Below are 18,025 nucleotides of genomic sequence, written 5' to 3' on the forward strand. Positions count from 1 at the left end.
GATGCCGCAGTGTTGAGGAGCCTCCAGATGGGAGCACAGGCTCACTCTGCCAAGCAGCAGCTTGTGGTCCCCGTGCAGCGCCAGGAGCGTCTGACCCTCTCTATGCTGGCTGGCTTCAACCCGGACGAGCAGGAGCAGATTTTGGGGGAGCGTCTGTACCCCCTGATCCAGCACAAGGTACCGAACATAGAAATTTCACAGAAAATTCACCCCAACCTGGTTGCAAAAGTCACCGGCATGCTGCTGGAGCTTGACAACAGTGAGCTGCTTCAGCTGATTGAGTCCGAGGAGTCTCTGCGCTGCAAAGTGGATGAGGCAGTGGGTGTGCTCATATACCATAAGGAAAAAGAGGCAGCCCAGAAGGCTACCGCCTGCACAGCTGTGCCAGGCAACTAAAGACATTAACTGAGAAGGATGCAGATTACGTCATCACTGCAATGAAATGTAAACTGAAAAAAAAAAAAAAAAACAGCAACACTGTATGGCAGATTACGTCATCACTGCAATGAAATGTAAACTGAAAAGAAAGCAAAAAAAACAAAAAAACAAAAAAAAACAACAGCAACACTGTATGGCAGATAACGTCATCACTGCAATGAAAAGTAAACTGAAAAAAAAAGCAAAAAAAACCCCCAAAAAAACAGTAACACCCGCCCCCCCAAAAAAGACCCAACGGCCCTCTGGCAAAGACAGACCTGCAGCTTTCATGATCAACAAAATGTAAACTGAAAAAAAAGACCAAGAAAGAAAAAACAACTTCACCATCATTTACGTCAAAAACTTTTGGCGAAGAAATGTCCAAGGAGAAGCAGCATGAGATATTCTGCGAATTCGGAGCGTGAAGGTGATGGAAAGTGTACAGACTGAGTCATCGCTGCATTGAAATGTAAACTGAAAAAAAAAGCAACAACTACAACAACAAAGATATGAAAGAGAAATGCTGCAGCTATCATCATCACTTCAACAAAATGTAAACTGAAAGAAAAAGACAAAACAAAAGAAACCCAAAAAAGTACCCTTCTGGCTATGTCATGAATTTTTTTTAACCTAATTTAGGCCTATTAAATTTTTATTTTTCCAGTTGCTATTTTCTTCAATAAATATTACACCCTCAAATCAACTCACGATGGCATACAAGTCTTTTATTCATGTGGGTTATGGCAGGATCTTGGCATTTATTGAAACACAGGTTTGTGTGTGTGTGTGTGTGTGTGTGTGTGTGTGTGTGTGCGTGTGCGTGTGTATGTGTGTGCATACATAACATTCGCTGGCAGAAGTCTATGAATTAAGACAAGTGGTGTCAAAGACAAATGTAATATTTTTAAATGAGGCACCAGAGAGGAAGTTCAAATAGGCTACCATTTCTCAGGAAGGGTTTATTCAGGGGGATCCTATCTGCAGGTCCTTATTATACTGTGTATTGGCATGGCTAAAGAAAGAAAGAAAGGAAGCAAGAAAGAAAGAACGCTCATCCGAAATCCAGGCCTCATATCCTCTCAAACCGTCTCTCTCCCCGTGGTTTTCTTAGGGGGGTGGCACTAGACCAGGGGTGGGGAACCTATGTCTCCAGGGCCATTTAAATTACGGCCCTTGAAGACGTTTTATTTGGCCCCCGACATCATTTTAATGTTATGCAGCTTCAAATGAAATATGACACGTTTTGTAATGGAATCTTAGAAATTCATTTGCAATACAATTAAGTTATATTCAGGGGACCTAGAGAAGGTGGGGTCTGTTTTAAAGGTGGCAGTCACAGCAAAGTCAAACAAACAGAGGTAGAGCCACTTTCCCACAAAGATGGCTGGGGTTCCAGCTTTGGGTGCGCTATGCAGATTAATAACAAGTCGATACAACTTCCCTTCTCTGCAATTGTCGATTGGCTTTGTAGTTTAGATGACAAAAGTCTATCTGAAATTGACCAAGGCTAGGCTATATGAAATTCTCTATATAGAGTTTTGGCTAAAACGGGCTATGTGCAATGCTCTCATGAATAATATTTAAAATGTAAGGTTTATTATGGTAGGGTTTATTTTTTTTAAAAACCTGGTAGACATTTTACTGCAAGTCTGAACAGTAAAAAAAAAAAAAATGGTCAACAACACTGACTGGATTTTGACCAGGAGAGGGCAGAGATCTGCAGGATTTTTTTTTTTTTTAAAGAAAATTTAGAAGGGAGAGAGAGAAAGAGAGAGAGAGAGAGAGGGAGAGAGAGAGAGAGAGAGAGAGAGAGAGAGAGAGAGAGAGAGAGAGAGAGAGAGAGAGAGAGAGAGAGAGAGAGAGAGAGAGCGAGAGAGAGAGCGAGAGAGAGAGAAAGACACTATGGTCCTTTGCATGAGATACTCACGGAGCATTCAGTCTGAAGAGGTATGACAGCACGTAGCCAAAGGTGTAGCCAATGATGGGCATCAGCGATGCGGCGATGATGAGGCGATAGGAGACGGCGGCCAGGATGGTCTCTCCCACCGTGATGCTGGCCAAGACGCCAATCACCACACTGGCCAGCAGCATGATGCTCAGCCCAATCTGGCAACACACAGGAAGTCAATCAAAGTCAGAGAATGCGCGCACAACAGTAGCACAGGTGCGGGACCAAACATAAGATAACTGAATGGAAAAAAAAAGGTCCGCAGCACTGTTTGATGCCCCCAAAGATGGATTTGGGAGCATCAAACAGTGTTGCGGACCTTTATTTTCCTTTCAACACACAGGAAGTCACATCACAGAGGACTTGCCCATCAAATGCACTTACACTAACCATATACACTGCATTGACCTAGGTGCCTGGAGCGACATAGACGCTGCATTCAGGCTCTTGAGATTTGAGGTTTTTTTTTTTTACTAAAAATGTGGTTACGTCAGAGCTTAATGAACACATTTTAATGCAGGATGAGGGTCCTAGGTTTTAAATGCAACTCATTTCATGTTTTTATATGCTTCGGAGGCTGAAATTTATGCTGAGGACACCTTTTCCCAAAAAAAGCTTAGGCATTCTTCAGCAGGTATTTTTTTGCAGATGCCTTAGGCTTAAAGGATGACTTCCACCAATTTCGACAGTTGTAATGCTCACACTACCCTGGACTTGTCAGTATCTGAGTTTTTTTTCCTTCTTCAGCCTTTTCCGACTTCCTAGTCATTGTGATGGGGGCAGGCGATTGTTTACATTTCCAAAAAAATCTTGATTTATTCCCAATAACATCCAAAAGTGTATGCAACATCAGCAGACGACTAGCAAACAGCAATACCTTTTGGGATAATATTTGGAGTAGGCCTGTGTAAAGAACGTTTTTAATGTAAACAAAGTCTGCCCCCATTAGAATAGCTCAGATCGCGGAAAAAAGCAACACCACCGGGTACTGACAAGACAAAGGTAGCGTGAGCAAGATGACAGCATATTGAAATTGGCAGAAGCCTGGCTGGTAAGGTGCCATGGCTCAGCTATGGATGAAAGTGGAAGGGACACACATTTTTTCCGATTGCTAAGGGTGGGACTTGAACCTGCAACCTTCTGGTGCAAAAATAAAAACTTAACCATTAGGACCTGGCTTGAATATCTATGCAACTTTTCTTCCTCAAACCTTGTTTCATGAATATTTATTTACCACTACCCTCAATTTGAAGTATTCCAAATGACATTATGTTTCAACTGTTGGTGCATCCCAAAACCTATCCAACTAGTGGGAATAATGTTTATCTTATTTTGGTTAACTTTGCCTGTATTGTTTTGTTAAATTTGTTCCTGCCAACTGGCCGTGTGAAGGGGCCAGGGGGCCAGGTTGCTGTCTCTGTTTGTTCCATTGGTGCGTGCCTTAACCCCGTAGGACATGGCATTATAAATGAACTGTTACCAGAATGGCAATGGCCAAGTCGTAATGTATTATTAAAGGCCCTGTGTTATGTCATAGTAGTGTTGTACTATAGTAGTTAACTTTCAATGTCTATTACAGCGAGCCACAGGAGGTACGGCGTGCAGTAAGGGGTTTTAAGGATGGTCTCACCTCTTCACACACCAACAACCAGGGACGTCCAAAGATCCAAATTTCTCTATTATTGTATTATGGACAGTGTTATGTGCAGTGTTGGGAGTTAGTCCTTACAAAAATAATTAATTAATGTAATTGTGACTGAAGTGTTTCTGTGCAGTCCGCCACTCAGGGCTTGAACCCGCTACCTCCTAGCCAATGCATTGTTCAGGCACAGGAGGCACAGCATGAGCTAAAGGACCAGTCCGATAGCTCAGCTACTTTGAGGCTTCGGGAGGGAGGTTTACTAACGTTCCACGCCACACTTAGTTAGTTGGCCTCCGTATAATGCATTCGGCTACTTTTTTCACTGTAACACAAGTAACAAGTAACTTAAGTCACAATACATGCTGACACACTTTCTGCAGGCATGACTCATGAGCTTGATTTACACTACGTTGGCAGATCAGCATTTACATTTATTTTGCAGAGACTAACTAAAAAAAATAATGCAAAGGTATTGTAAATACTTACATTTTAAATATAGCATAATTGTAATGTAACAGATTACTTTGAAAAGGCAGTAACATGTTATCAGTAACATAATATAGATTTTGTGTAACTTCCCCAACACTGGTTATGGGTATTGCATGTCGTTCTCAATTCAAGAAATTCTGAAGAGGGGAAGGAGAATAGTGCACTTCTGGCCTTCTGTTTCGAAAATATAGGCCTACATGTACATTGCAACATCAGAATGGTGTACTGTACGTAAGCATGAGACTGTTTCTCAGGAAGCCTACTGCACCATGAGTCATGTAAACAGGAACAGAGGAAATATCTCACAGCCATCTCAAAACAATCATATAGTCATATGCAATTACTGTGTATCGACGTAGATGTCATTAGTCACAGATCTTAATAAAAGATACTGCCGGTTGATCTTCACACTGTGATGTATTTACCCATGCAAAAAAATGAGAAAAGAAGTACATGCCCTAAAAATTTGGCACTCGTACAATACTTATACGTGACCTGATTTAAGTCCCCTAGTCACATGTCTCCCAGAGTGAAACATACAAAATCTACAAATTCATTCTTTTTGTGATTTTCTTTTTTTTCAGAATGTGCAAGTTGAGGTCTTGAAGAAGCTTGATGCTTCAGGCTAACTCTGTGTCATTTCTATGGGCAAGAGAAACTTTCAGAGCTGACTTCTCTGTTTTCTACTTAAAGAAGGTTAAGGAAGAAAAATGCGCACTCACAAACTGCGTCTCATTATTTATTTATATTACCACCATGTCCAAAAAGAAAATGCGTTTTGGCTATCAAGCCTTTATCAGTGCGTGGTACCACTTTTTTCATGTGAAAGGTATCATTGTAACGCGGGGGACACGTACATGCAAATTTGAGTCGTGAAGCAAAATTTGCCATTCCTAGACAAGGGAAGTTGGGATGAAGGCAAGGGAACAGGGCGAAGTGAAGCGAACAATTTTTGGCCATGTTTAATATTATGCAAATGAGGAGCACATTTTGCCTCAATCAATTTGATTCACTGCCACGACCTGTTGACCGCCAAGCTATCAGAATGGGACACTGAATTTCGCCCTCTTTGTCCTTCGCCCATTTCATCCTTCATGTGTCTCTGGTGTATAGCTTACAATCTGCACTCCCAGAATGTGACTAACTCAGTATGCCCCTGGACCTACTTGCGGCCTGTTTTCCTGTGTCCAGTCACATACTGTATGTTGCATATGGAATGTGTATGTGTGCCTTATTTACGTATGAAAGAAATGAGGAATGGGCCACGTATATACAGTATGGCGTGACATATAAAAAATGTATATGACTCATTTTATACATTTTATATATGTTTTTGGTCTGGGTATGTACAATACAGTATGACATTGCATGGACTCGTGTGGCTGAGCTGATGTGAAACATTCAAGACTGATAATATGTCTTATCATGTCAGGATGACCAAACCTTGTGTGTTCCAACCACTCTTTCGCCACCCATTCCCTGACCTTGAAAGATCTTATGTCAGAGGCTAGCAGCATGTCATGTTGTGCATCATGACTATTTGAACAGCAACTTCCACAGCATCAAACTGTGAAGTGGCCATTGCAAACCACTTGATTTCCTGAGACCACGTATTGTATTATATGTAATTGTATTATTATATTAAACGATATAGGGTCAGAGTGGTCAAGAATGCTGTACATTGTCGCAAAGTCAAATCAAATTCTGCTTTAGGATCCCATCTAGCATGCAAGACGTTTGGAGGATCGCCATGGATATTGTAACTACCGCCTTGTCCAAGTGGAAGTGGAGCATTGCACGGGCTCACTATGAGCAGCGCCCCAATGGTAGCTATATTCACTAACCTTGGTGATGAGTTTGGAGTACTGTGGCGTGCGGTGGTTGATGTAGACGCCGATGGCACAGGGCAGGAGGGTCATGAGGAGGGCCAGGGAGATGCCCCCGTAGGGCACGGCGTTCTCCAGCCCCGAGAAGCCCTGGCAGTACAGGAAGAGCAGCAGGGGCATCATGCCCAGAGCCAGCAGGGTGGAGCACGCCGTCATCACGATGCTGTGGGGCACAACACACACACACACGCACACACGCACACACACACACACACACACACACACACACACACACACACACACACACACACACACACACACACACACACACACACACACACAGACGGACAGAGACACACACGCACGCACACACACAAGCACACACACACACACACACAGACGAACAGAGACACACACGCACGCACACACACAAGCACACACACACACACACACACACACACACACACACACACACACACACACACACACACACACACACACACACACACACACACACACACACACACACACACACACAGACACACCACACACACACACACACACACACACACACACACACACACACACACACACACACACACACACAGTGTGGAAGAAAGGTTGAACATAAGACACACAAACCGTATAGGCTACAAAACATAATCACCTGTGTGAAAAAATGAAAGACAAAGTATTGTGTATACGGTAAGTACACGTGCACATGCATGCACGCACACACGCACACATGCACGCACGAACACACACATAATAAGATGGATAAGAGCTGCTTGCAACACATAGTGTGTGTGCGTGTGTGTGTGTGTGTGTGTGTGTGTGTGTGTGTGTGTGTGTGTGTGTGTGTGTGTGTGTGTGTGTGTGTGTGTGCGTGCGTGCGTGCGTGCGTGTGTGTGTCTCCTCATTAATACATGCCTTATTTGAACTTCCTAAGATAATCTCACCTCAGTCATACAGACAGATGTCAACATGTCACATTTTACTGCTTGTTTTATCACACACCCAGATAGCAAAAGGTACTGTGTGAAATTGTATGTCCTGTTATTGTAATTTCCCGTCCAAGTTACATGGAAATCGCAGACAAAAACATTGTGTATCCCTGTTGCTGAAGTTTGTTTATAAACACGGTGTTGTGAGGAGGGGCACGACACTGTCAGCCAACCACGTGAGCTAATATTTTGAGCGACAGCGGTTTCCAACAATCAGAGGTTGAGTTGTGCGTAGCCAGGGTCGCGCAGCCAGGGGAAAACAAAAATTGAGAACCCATGTATATCAAAATTAGTGTAACTTTCTTCAGCAATAAGTTTCAAATCATTTAATAATAAACGTACAGAAACGTATAGATACACATTTCTGTTTAGCATATAATGTATATAAAATGCATTCAGCCCCGCCTGTTTATCAAGGTTGTATGTTTCTAAGGCTGTATGACAAGGCTGTATAAGTCAAGGCCACTGATTGGATGAGCTAATAGACTAGGTTAAGAAAACTGTTGAAGAATGCAGGTGTTTCGCCACAGATAAGATTCACTCTACAGAAGGACTTCCAGTGTCCATCACCCCCCTCTCTCGTCAGAAGATATTGCTCACACTTTGTCCTCTTGTTACAGTATGTTGATTAGCCCTCTCTGACAGGTGACAGGGTCGTTGACCTATCGGTTGTTAGACCGGCTAATATATCTGGCGTGATAATATCAATGTGCTATTTTTTTAATCATCGAGGTTAATGGCAGGGAGGTCATTCACCTTCAAAAAATATGCCACGTAACACTACGCTTCGAAAAATAACAATGAATCAAACTTGAATGTGCTGATTGCTGAATATGCCTGCAGTGTACATTTATTATATATACACAGTATATTGGAGCCTTTTCTGCGTAATTTCTTTTTTGGAGTCCAGGTAGATTATGTATGTTGCTATTTCCTAGTAGAGCAGGGGTGTCAAACTCATTTCAGTTCAGGGGCCATATACAGCCTATTTGATCTCAACGAAATATTGCAAATTTCTACTTCATATTGGAATCAGGAGCATTGGCTGTAAATGGCGACCAAAAAGACATCTGTTCTCAAGTATTAAAAATCTGAAATCTCAGACTGCAGAAAATGTTGTAATGGGCTAGAGATTTGCTTCTTATTTTGACATTCTTATGAAGTCTGGGGCCGGATTGAAGCATGGCGGTCCACAGGCCTTATGTTTGGCACCCCTACTGTAGAGTACACCTGAAGTTTTCTACTCGGAGTGCTTCATGTTCACCCATTCACACATTTACCTTCTGCCTACAAAGGCTGTCATGTAACCAATCAAGCAAACTGGGAGCAGTATGGGGTTCAGCGTCTCAAGGACTTTCTCAATTTCTCAACACATTTCAGTGACATTTGCTGACAAGATGTCAACTCACCTACCTCCTGCTATCACCCAGCATTGATCCAACGATCCACTGACAATCAGTTAGCTAAACATCATTTGGAGATTAAACACTTGAGGTTCATGTTGGCATGTCAAACTAAAAGGGTCATTGGCCTACCGGTTAATAGGCAAGCTATTATATCCTGTATTATTAACAGATAGGCCTATATTAGCTTTCCTATTAACCGCTAGGCCAATGACCCTTTAAAGCTATTATATCCTCTGGTATATCGGTAAGTGAGGATGTTGCAGAGGTGTGTGATGCTTGTGGTCCACTTTATGGTCTATATTGTGATATGCTGGTAGGCCTATCTGAGGTTCATGCCTTTGTCCAGGACCAGGGTGAGCATGTTGGAATGATAGATGATGTTTGTGGTGCACTAAATTGATGTATAGATATTGGTGCTGATATCAACCCACCTCAAGTTCATGTCCCCCGTCTAGGGCCAGGGTTAGGATGCTGAGTAGAGGTGTGTGATGATTGTGGTCCTCTTTATGTGAATATTGGTGCTGGTATTGACCTACCTGAGGTTCATATTCTTGTACTGTATTGCACTAAATCGATGTTCATTTTGATGTTGATGTTGGTGTTGGTGTTGGTAGGCCTACCTGAGGTTCATATTCTTGGTCACTTTTGGTCGTGAGGTTGTTCTGGGACACCCTCACGGGTGTAATTACCTACGGCACTCAGCCTGCGGCTTCGTGCCTGCGGCGAATCACACCCGTGAGGGTGTCCCAGAACAACCTCACTCCCACTTGTGTCATATTGCTTAAGTATTGCACTAAATCGATGTTCATGTTGATGTTTGTGTTGGTGTTGGTGTTGGTAGGCCTACCTGAGGTTCATGTCCCCGTCCAGTGCCAGGGTGAGGATGTTGGAGAGGTTGCCCCCCGGGCAGCAGCCACAGATGAGCAGGGTCACCGCCTCCATGGGGGGCATGCCCAGCAGCTTGGCCAGGCTGAAGGCCGTCAGCGGCATCACGCCATACTGGGCCGCCGCCGCGATGCCTACCCCCTTGGGCCGCCGCATGTGCGCCTTGATGGATAAAAAGAATGAATGAATGAATGAATGAATGAATTTATTTATTTATTTATTTATTTCATCCCCCTTTTTAGTTATACATTTTATACATCATACATGTTATACATTTTGATGAGTACACTCTTTATAGGATGAAAATGGCTCGCCGAAAGAAGCTATTTGAAGTTTATTGAAATGGGTCCTACAAGATACGCACTGGTACAGACAACAGGAGAACAATCAGAGATGGCAACCTGGCCCTCTTTCCAATGTTATAGATGCATCATGTGACAAAATACTGCTGGTGGACACAAAGACAGACAGACAGACAGACAGACAGACAGACAGACAGGCAGGCAGACAGACAGACAGACAGACAGACAGACAGACAGACAGACAGACAGACAGACAGACAGACAGACAGACAGACAGACAGACAGACAGACGGACAGGCAGGCAGGCGGGCAGATAGACAGACAGAGAGGATAATTGCATTGCTACGGCCAGGTAATAAGGGTTGATTCCGTACTGCGGGCAGACACAAAAACAGACAGGCAGACAGACTGACAGACAGACAGAGAGAAAGACAGACAGACAGACAAGCAGGCAGACAGACAGACATACAGACAAGCAGGCAGATAGACAGACAGAGCAGATCATTGCATTGCTGTGCTATTGCCGGGTAATAAGCATTGGTACCTTGATCTTTGAGATTTCCATAGTGCACCCCAGGGACACCATGGTGACGAAGAGGATGGCAGCCATGACCAGGCTGAGGGCCTTGTCCGCCGTGTCAGAGAGCGGTGAGCGCACGGTGGCATTTAGGGTGGCATTGGTGCTGCTGATGTTGTTTAGGAGGAGGAGGAGGAGATTGCTGTCAGCAGTGGCGGCATTTGGGAAGTCTGTTGGATTCATCATGATCTCCTCCATCTTGGAAGTTGTGGAAGAGGGTGTTTTTAACTGTTACCTAGCAAGTTGTTAAATGAGAAAATAGTTACACTGTAAGAGATTTCCCCTGCAGAATAACGGCAGTTACTGGCAATTATTACCTGTAATTCTACTGTTATTTCACACCAAACATCAAATACAGCTCAGTACTGTTCAATGTACCACAGTATATAACTATATTTCAGCAGCAATTGAACTGTTAAAATAACAGTACTCTACAGAATGTTCACAGTATTAGTATTGTTAAACTAAAAGTGCTCTACAATATTTATACAGTAGTATAGGTAAAATAACGGTACACTACAGTTAAAAAGTTGAAGATGTACTGTGAGATAGCAGGCAATTACTGGGTCATAGTTGCATTCATGAATATGGCCATGGCAACTTCCCTCCCACCCATCATTCTCCTTACCCATGTTACTGCCCCACCATCCCATCGGTCACCATGACTGAAGTGACTTGATATATTGAGATGCTGGTTTGCGGTGGTCCTTTGAATGTGTGGGGCATGAATACATTTTCAGTGTAGGCCTACGCATATGTTACAATGGGAGTGTGTGAGTTTTTTTTTTTAATGTATCAGCTCTTGATGAGCCAATGATAAAATAGCATTGGTCAGTCTGTAAAAACATAATTTGCACCAAGTAGCACAGCAAATAAGCAGCACTACAAGCTAGCTCTCAAAGCAATGCCCAATTTGCAGCAAGTACATTATATGCAACGATGCTACAAATGATGCCACACACAGCAAGTGCCACAAAGCAAGCGTTCACAAAGAGTAAAGTAAGCTGTAGGCAAGCCTGTAGGCAAGCCTGTAGGCAAGCCTGTAGGCAAGCCTGTAGGCAAGCCTGTATGCAAGCCTATGAGCAAGCTTGTAAGCAAGCTTGTAGGCAAGCAAGTGCTATGCTGTGCCATGCAGGCCAGCCAGGCAGGCAAGCAACTGAAGTGTTGATAGTCCAGATTTATATACAGTACAGGTGCAAGAGTACCATGTGACCAGAGTCATCAGGGATTTGGCAGGTGAAGGTCGTAATTGAATAATGGCATAACAGCCCTTAGTACTCAAGTGAGGCCAGGCACTGATTAGCAGATTGGTTTAGATGGGACTGCTTTTTGCAAGAGTGTTACAAGTTCTTAAAATGTTTCAGCCATTCACATTTTCATCACTATCAAAATGCATGTGCTACACTTTGCTGCATCAAGCACTTTTTAAGTATTGTAGTTTCCTTAGAAAGTGTTTCATCATGCTTGATAGTATCAGAGAATCTTTAACCAGTGAGAATGACTTAAAGTGTTTATGAAACGAAAACAAAGAAAAGGAATTTGACCATTTCCAGGACAGATTCTGAAAGTTCTAAGCCTTGTGAATAAAATGGGATATTGTCTGGGTGATATTTTGTCCTAAAAGTCATGTTAAAACGTTCCCAAAAAGTGTTTTTTTGGTGACATGCAAATTTTATGCAAATGATATGCGTGACATAGAAGGGGTGAGTTCACCTCATTCCACCTTGTTCAGATCAATGGCGGCTAGTACCAAAACAAAGCGCAGTGTCAAGCAGTGTGTTGCTGGAGGGCCGAATGGTGCCAGCTGCAAAAATGGCTACTTGACAGAAGGAATATCTTTGCACAAGTTCCCTTCTGTGAAGAATGATGGAACTGTGGCCGACAAGGAGAAGGCTAAATCAAGCTAGGGCTCTGTGGATCCAATGCGTGGTTTTGAAGCAAGCTCGTGGTCACTGTTGTGCTCGGCACATTTCCACCCCTTGTGCTTCACCACAAATGTGGAGGTCGCGGGCATGGTTGGACTGAAGAGAATGCTATTGCCTCAAGCAGTTCCAACAATTGACATCGCCGGCGTGCAGACTGAAACTGCCCCTGTAACTGCTCGGGCACGAAGACAGGTGAGTGCACTGCTTTGCTTTAGGCTACTCGTTTTACCTTGTCCATCTGCTTTGTATGTTGTTTTCAGGAAAGGGTAATGCACATTACATGCCAAACCGATGCGAATGCTCTCGGAATATGCACTTTTTATTGATTGCCATTCAACTGGTCAAAAAATTGGTTTTGGGAGGATATCCGCACATCAGCGTGGTGCTCTCAGTCGAGGACAGCCAACTCACAGATTGGGCTACTCAGGGCTTTTTCTGAACGGGGAAATAGGGGCGCTCCACCCTCATACCTCCGTGGGTGCACCCTCATACTTTTATTGTTATATATATATTTGAGCGCCCCTAATAAATTTCTCATTCATGGGGGGGAACACCCCCCTTCACCCCCTGTAACCTGCCATGATGCTCCCTCATGCCAAAAAATCCTAGAAAAAGTCCTGCTACTGCTTAGCGAATAAACAGAGATGCACATAGCATAGGCCTACTTTGAAGCGTTGATTGTTTGTTTTTAGTATTGTGGTGCACGTGTGGCTGACGTTTGGACACACCTCGTCCTCAGAGTCTGGCTGAGGGACACGCGACGCCTGTGACTTTGAGCACAAAAAATAATAATAATGATAAACACTAAAAATATGCTGAGGACTCAGGCTATATAGGGCGTTTTTCCAACAGCCTAATACCTCCGTTTTTTCTCTAGTTTATGATATTTTTGCATGTAGCCTACATGCATTTCAATCACACTATATCGCGCAATTGAATCAAAATGCCCCCCATTTGTCAACAAATACACACGCCATGTCATCTGTGGGTCATGGCAAAGCGCCCTTAGCAACCGTAACCATAAACAAAACGAACTGTCAGGCTATGTCAACAATCGTCACTTCGCCTGTCAGACATGTCACTTTCTGCAGATGTATCAGTGCCTCTGAAATAGATTTGTGCTGCTGTTTTTTTTTCTCATGAGGTTGGATGTGTGGTTTTTTCGACACGCTGATGTTTGTATCAGAATTTTGGTTCCTTTATAAGATGTGGGTCCATCAAATGTGTGTTGTTTTCTCAGATCGCCATACTAGCAAACCAGGGACTCCCCTCTATGATGTCACAGCCCAGCTCATTAGTCACACCAAATTTCACAGAATTCACACTTTGAGTTGCCATTTTCACAAGTTCCTCCAGGATGATTGGGTTCAAAGTCTCATCGATGCTATCAGAAAAAACAAGGCTTTAATGGGAATGACCGTTTGTTTTCGTTTCATAAACACTTTAAGTTCTTCTGGTGGTACTGAAGCTTGATGCTGATCACGGACAAGTGGAGGATGAATGGGTGGTGCTGCCTAAAATAACTTTGTTGTTTCCACAACGGCGAATGCTGCTATTTTGCAGTACTTACTGTTTATGCTCAAAATGTGACTCAAAGTAATATTTTCACAGTAGTTGTCTGTTTTTTTTTCGAAAAACAGTAGAATGCTGTTGCAGATTTGCCCTAAATTAACAGCTATTTTTTACAGTGTAGTTATGGATCCATAGTATTGTGCTGAGAACGGGTATTTTCCAGTCAGTTACTGATAACAGCTCTAAGGTCCTTTCTTAGGTGTAAAGCTTTTGTGTTCATATTCTTAATCAAAATCTAGTGTTGAGTAGTTGAGTATACTGTAGGCTCCTGTCATCTATTCAACAAATACAAAAAAGAGATTCAGAAAGATATCTCTCCAAAGATTCCCGATTTGCTCCATTAAAACAACATCTTTTTTTTATCTTCTAATGTAAATCGATGACTAAATGGTTATCATTGCAGACAAGTTTAGGAAAATATTGTGTGAGTTCATGAAATCCAAAAAACAGCAAAGCAAATAGGAGCTTACCTTGTCAAGAACTCTGCAACTTATAACAACATGAACACTGGAAGAGCATTGTGAAAACTGCACCACTTATTTGTTTTACCTCTCCTCTAACGATGCTGTCAGCTTCAAGCTGAACAGGTTTGCAAGTAAGCTACAACTAGCTTTCTCTCTCTTTCTTTCTTCTCTCTCGTCTCTTTCTCGCCTGTCATCTCCCTCCCTGCCTCTTTTATTCTTTGAAGAAGAATGTAATACCGTAAGTCACATAGCATGGCAGATTGGCATCATTTTGCAACATCCTGTCGAGACTTGCATTGAGGTGTCACGCACCCACACCAGTCAGGCCAAACCAGATAGTCAATAGTAAAATAGGGCCTAAACAAAAAATATGGCCATACATAGAAAGATATGTCTCATAAATGTATGACTTGTTTGGTCACAGAGGTAAAACAGACCTGTGAAACACTGCAACATTTTACACTTTAATCTGCTTAAGTGCTGTAAAAATTATTAAATGGTTAAAATAATAATAATAATATTTAAAAAAGCATCACTATGTACATGTATTTGATCAAAACTATTGTGGATTTCCGACTTGAGGTTTTTAATGTTGATGTCCTCATAAGGACAACAGATATGCTCAACATTCAATTTCTCATTAATCTAGAACAATCTTGCCTCTCTGTTGAAGTGCTATTCCTTCCCACAGCTTTGGCCTAACACAAAAAAGCCCACATCCTGTGTAGCAAGTCTGAAATATCTTGAAATCATAGTGGGAACAGTATCAGTTACTATGGCAGAACCTAATGTTATTGTTCTGCAAGCTTCTCAAAGATGTCTTCTCAGTCACTCACTGACTGTCATTGAATAGTAAAAACCCTATAGCAAATGGCAGTCAATGTTTTGAGGAAAATCAGCAAGAAGTTTCTGAAAATGTGCCACGTCTTCCAATGCACACGGTCTTGTCACATTGTTCAAACCCAACCATAGCACTCACATTTGAAAAACTGCTGCATTGCCAATGTCCTTCACAGCACACGTCAGCATTCCATTTTGGTGTTGGACTTACAGGATTCACAGACTGACAATCAAGATGCAATTATAAATCAGTGAAACTTAAATGTTTTACCTGTGCAGAGGTAGTCCTTACATGTGCAAGCGAGTTTGTCCACCACAGAAGGTTGAGAGACACTGTTGCTCCTTTATAGACGCCCTGTTCACAATGGGCCAGCTAATAATCAAAGGAGTCGTAAATGGTGGTGAGATTGCGTCAAAGTGGTGAACTATGTCCTGTTGGTGGAACTATGTTCTGTCTGTCAGTTAGTATATCTCACACATGCAAGTGACTGGCACTGGTAATGAGATCAATCAATCAATATTGATTTCATTAACTTGAACCAAAAGTTACACAGCAATCTCACTTGCACGTGCAAGCAACTTAAATCCCAGGCAACTTATTGTTCCTGCCGTGACATAGCTGGGAATGGCTTGCGTGGGAGCAAAAGGTTGCTGATTTATAACAAAAAAAGGGAAGCATGTAGGTGGTAATAATCTGAACAGGAATCAACTTCCATGTCCTTGATATAAATTAAGTACATTAATCAGGAAGGGGTTGAGGGTCAGTGGGATAGTGAGCCATAACATTACGCCAGGTACCCGGGTTTGAATTTGACCCGAGGTCATTTCCAGATCTCTCCACCTCTCCGTTCCTGTCACCCTCTTCAACTGTCATATCTCAATAAGCCCTAAAATAAATAAAAAAAGAATGATCAGGAGGTTTATAGATGTTTCTCTGCATTGCTTGGAATCATTCCCAGTGATGGTTCTCGATGGCCTATTACTCCATAGCACATTTTGATTGGTGTCACAGTTGACAAACCATGCCATCGTTGATGGGTGCTTGATGACAAGGGTGTTAATTATATCACCATGGGATAATCATCAGTCAGAAAACTGTGTGTGTGTGTGTGTGTGGGTGTGTGTGTGTGTGTGTGTGTGTGTGTGTGTGTGTGTGTGTGTGTGTGTGTGTGTGTGTGTGTGTGTGTGTGTGTGTGTGTGTGTGTGTGTGTGTGTGTGTGGCATTGTGTGTGGTTTCCATCTATCCACTCCTGTTCATGGAGGAATCCTACAAAAAAACTGAAATACCATCCTCTAACATCTGCCATTGAAAGTTGTGGCTATAAATGTGTCCTCATTGTTCTTGTCTTTGGCAGTCTAGGCCATGTGCATAGGCTGGTGGTCAGTGGACTCAACATCAGTGGACTAAGTAAAAGACGGACCAGAGGACTAGCTAAATACTGCTCAATATCAGCTGTTATAGGGAGCATGTTCACCTGGAAGAGAAGATGTTTCCTGTATCCTTAATGATGCATTTCCATAACAAGATGTGTCTTTTGGTCAAAATAGTTGTTGGATTATTCATCATATTTGGTTCCTATTGATTTTAACTTGTAATGTGGAATCAAATAAAGTACATAAAATGTGTGTGTGTGTGTGTGTGTGTGTGTGTGTGTGTGTGTGTGTGTGTGTGCAGGGAAGCTGACAAGCGGGGACAAAGGGGTCCACTGTGCCAGGCCCAGAGCGACAAGGGGCCCAGAAACGGGTCCTCTATACATTGTGTATATTGGATTTGGGGCCCTTTCAGATGATTTTGTCCTGGGCCCAGCAAAAGCTGTCAGCGGCCCTGTGTGTGTGTGTGTGTGTGTGTGTGTGTGTGTGTGTGTGTGTGTGTGTGTGTGTGTGTGTGTGTGTGTGTCAGTGTGTGTGTGTGTGTGTGTGTGTGTGTGTGTGTGTGTGTGTGTGTGTGTGTATTTGTTATGTCTTCTCAGCCTGTCTCAGTCCTGCAGCCCCAGAGGATGGAATCGCCATCTAGTGTTGAGTCAACAGAGACGTCCTGCACTTCAGATGCTTCATATTAGCTGGAAGTTGATGAAGTGGGCACCAACAACCCTTGAAGCTAAGCGTGCTAAGTAGATGCACACTTATATTGTTCTCCACCAGTAGGTTTTTTTTTTTAAACTCCAGTCTCTTCTCCTTTTGATGTACTTATAGGACCAGTTCTGTCAATTTCAATGTGCTGTTGCATTGCTCACGCTATCCTTGACTTGTCAGTGCCCGGTGATGCCACATTTTTCGGCCAAGCCCTTTTCGAGATAGGAGCTATTCTAATGGGGGCAGCGTTTGTTTACTTTTTTTTTTTTTAAATGAACATAGGCCTAGTCCAAATATTTTCCCAAAAGGTACCGCTGTTTGCTAGTTGTCTGCTGATGTTGTATAACCTTTCGGATGTTTTTGGGAATAAATGAAAATGTTTTTTTGAAATGTAAACAAAGCGCTGCCCCCATTACAATGACCAAGATCTTGGACAAGGCTGAAGAAGAAAAAAAAAACCTCAGGTACTGACAAGTCCAGGGTAGTGTGAGCATTACAACTGCATGTTAAAATTGACTGAACTGGTCCTTTAATCTTATTGCTCCTCAAAATTACAAATCATATCCCTTGGTTGCAGACACAGACTATGGCAGACAGTGCTGCAGGTTTTCCTCGTTGTTATTCATTTGATTTTACTTCACGTGTATCTACTAGC

At 42.7% G+C, this 18,025-nt stretch overlaps 2 protein-coding genes across 2 annotated transcripts in view; one reads left to right on the forward strand and one right to left on the reverse strand.

Moving 5' to 3' along the window:
- LOC134468898 (polyadenylate-binding protein 1A-like) overlaps nt 1-653 on the forward strand; it is a 2,512-nt gene extending 1,859 nt beyond the window's left edge. The window contains exon 2 of the mRNA XM_063222826.1: nt 1-653. This exon is cut by the window's left edge and continues 540 nt beyond it. Coding sequence (XP_063078896.1) covers nt 1-396 — 396 coding nt within the window. The 3' untranslated portion in view covers nt 397-653.
- The window catches only part of slc10a1 (solute carrier family 10 member 1), a 28,963-nt gene extending 14,368 nt beyond the window's left edge, over nt 1-14,595 (reverse strand). Inside the window, exons 1-5 of the mRNA XM_063222827.1 lie at nt 14,464-14,595; nt 10,464-10,731; nt 9,580-9,779; nt 6,341-6,545; nt 2,345-2,523 (exon numbers count right to left, since the gene is read on the reverse strand). Of these exons, the coding sequence (XP_063078897.1) occupies nt 2,345-2,523; nt 6,341-6,545; nt 9,580-9,779; nt 10,464-10,694 (815 nt within the window). The 5' untranslated portion in view covers nt 10,695-10,731; nt 14,464-14,595. The remainder of the gene's footprint in view (nt 1-2,344; nt 2,524-6,340; nt 6,546-9,579; nt 9,780-10,463; nt 10,732-14,463) is intronic.
- Between the last annotated feature and the right edge of the window lie 3,430 nt (nt 14,596-18,025).

Source organism: Engraulis encrasicolus, chromosome 18 (assembly GCF_034702125.1).
Source record: "Engraulis encrasicolus isolate BLACKSEA-1 chromosome 18, IST_EnEncr_1.0, whole genome shotgun sequence".
NCBI lineage: Eukaryota > Metazoa > Chordata > Actinopteri > Clupeiformes > Engraulidae > Engraulis > Engraulis encrasicolus.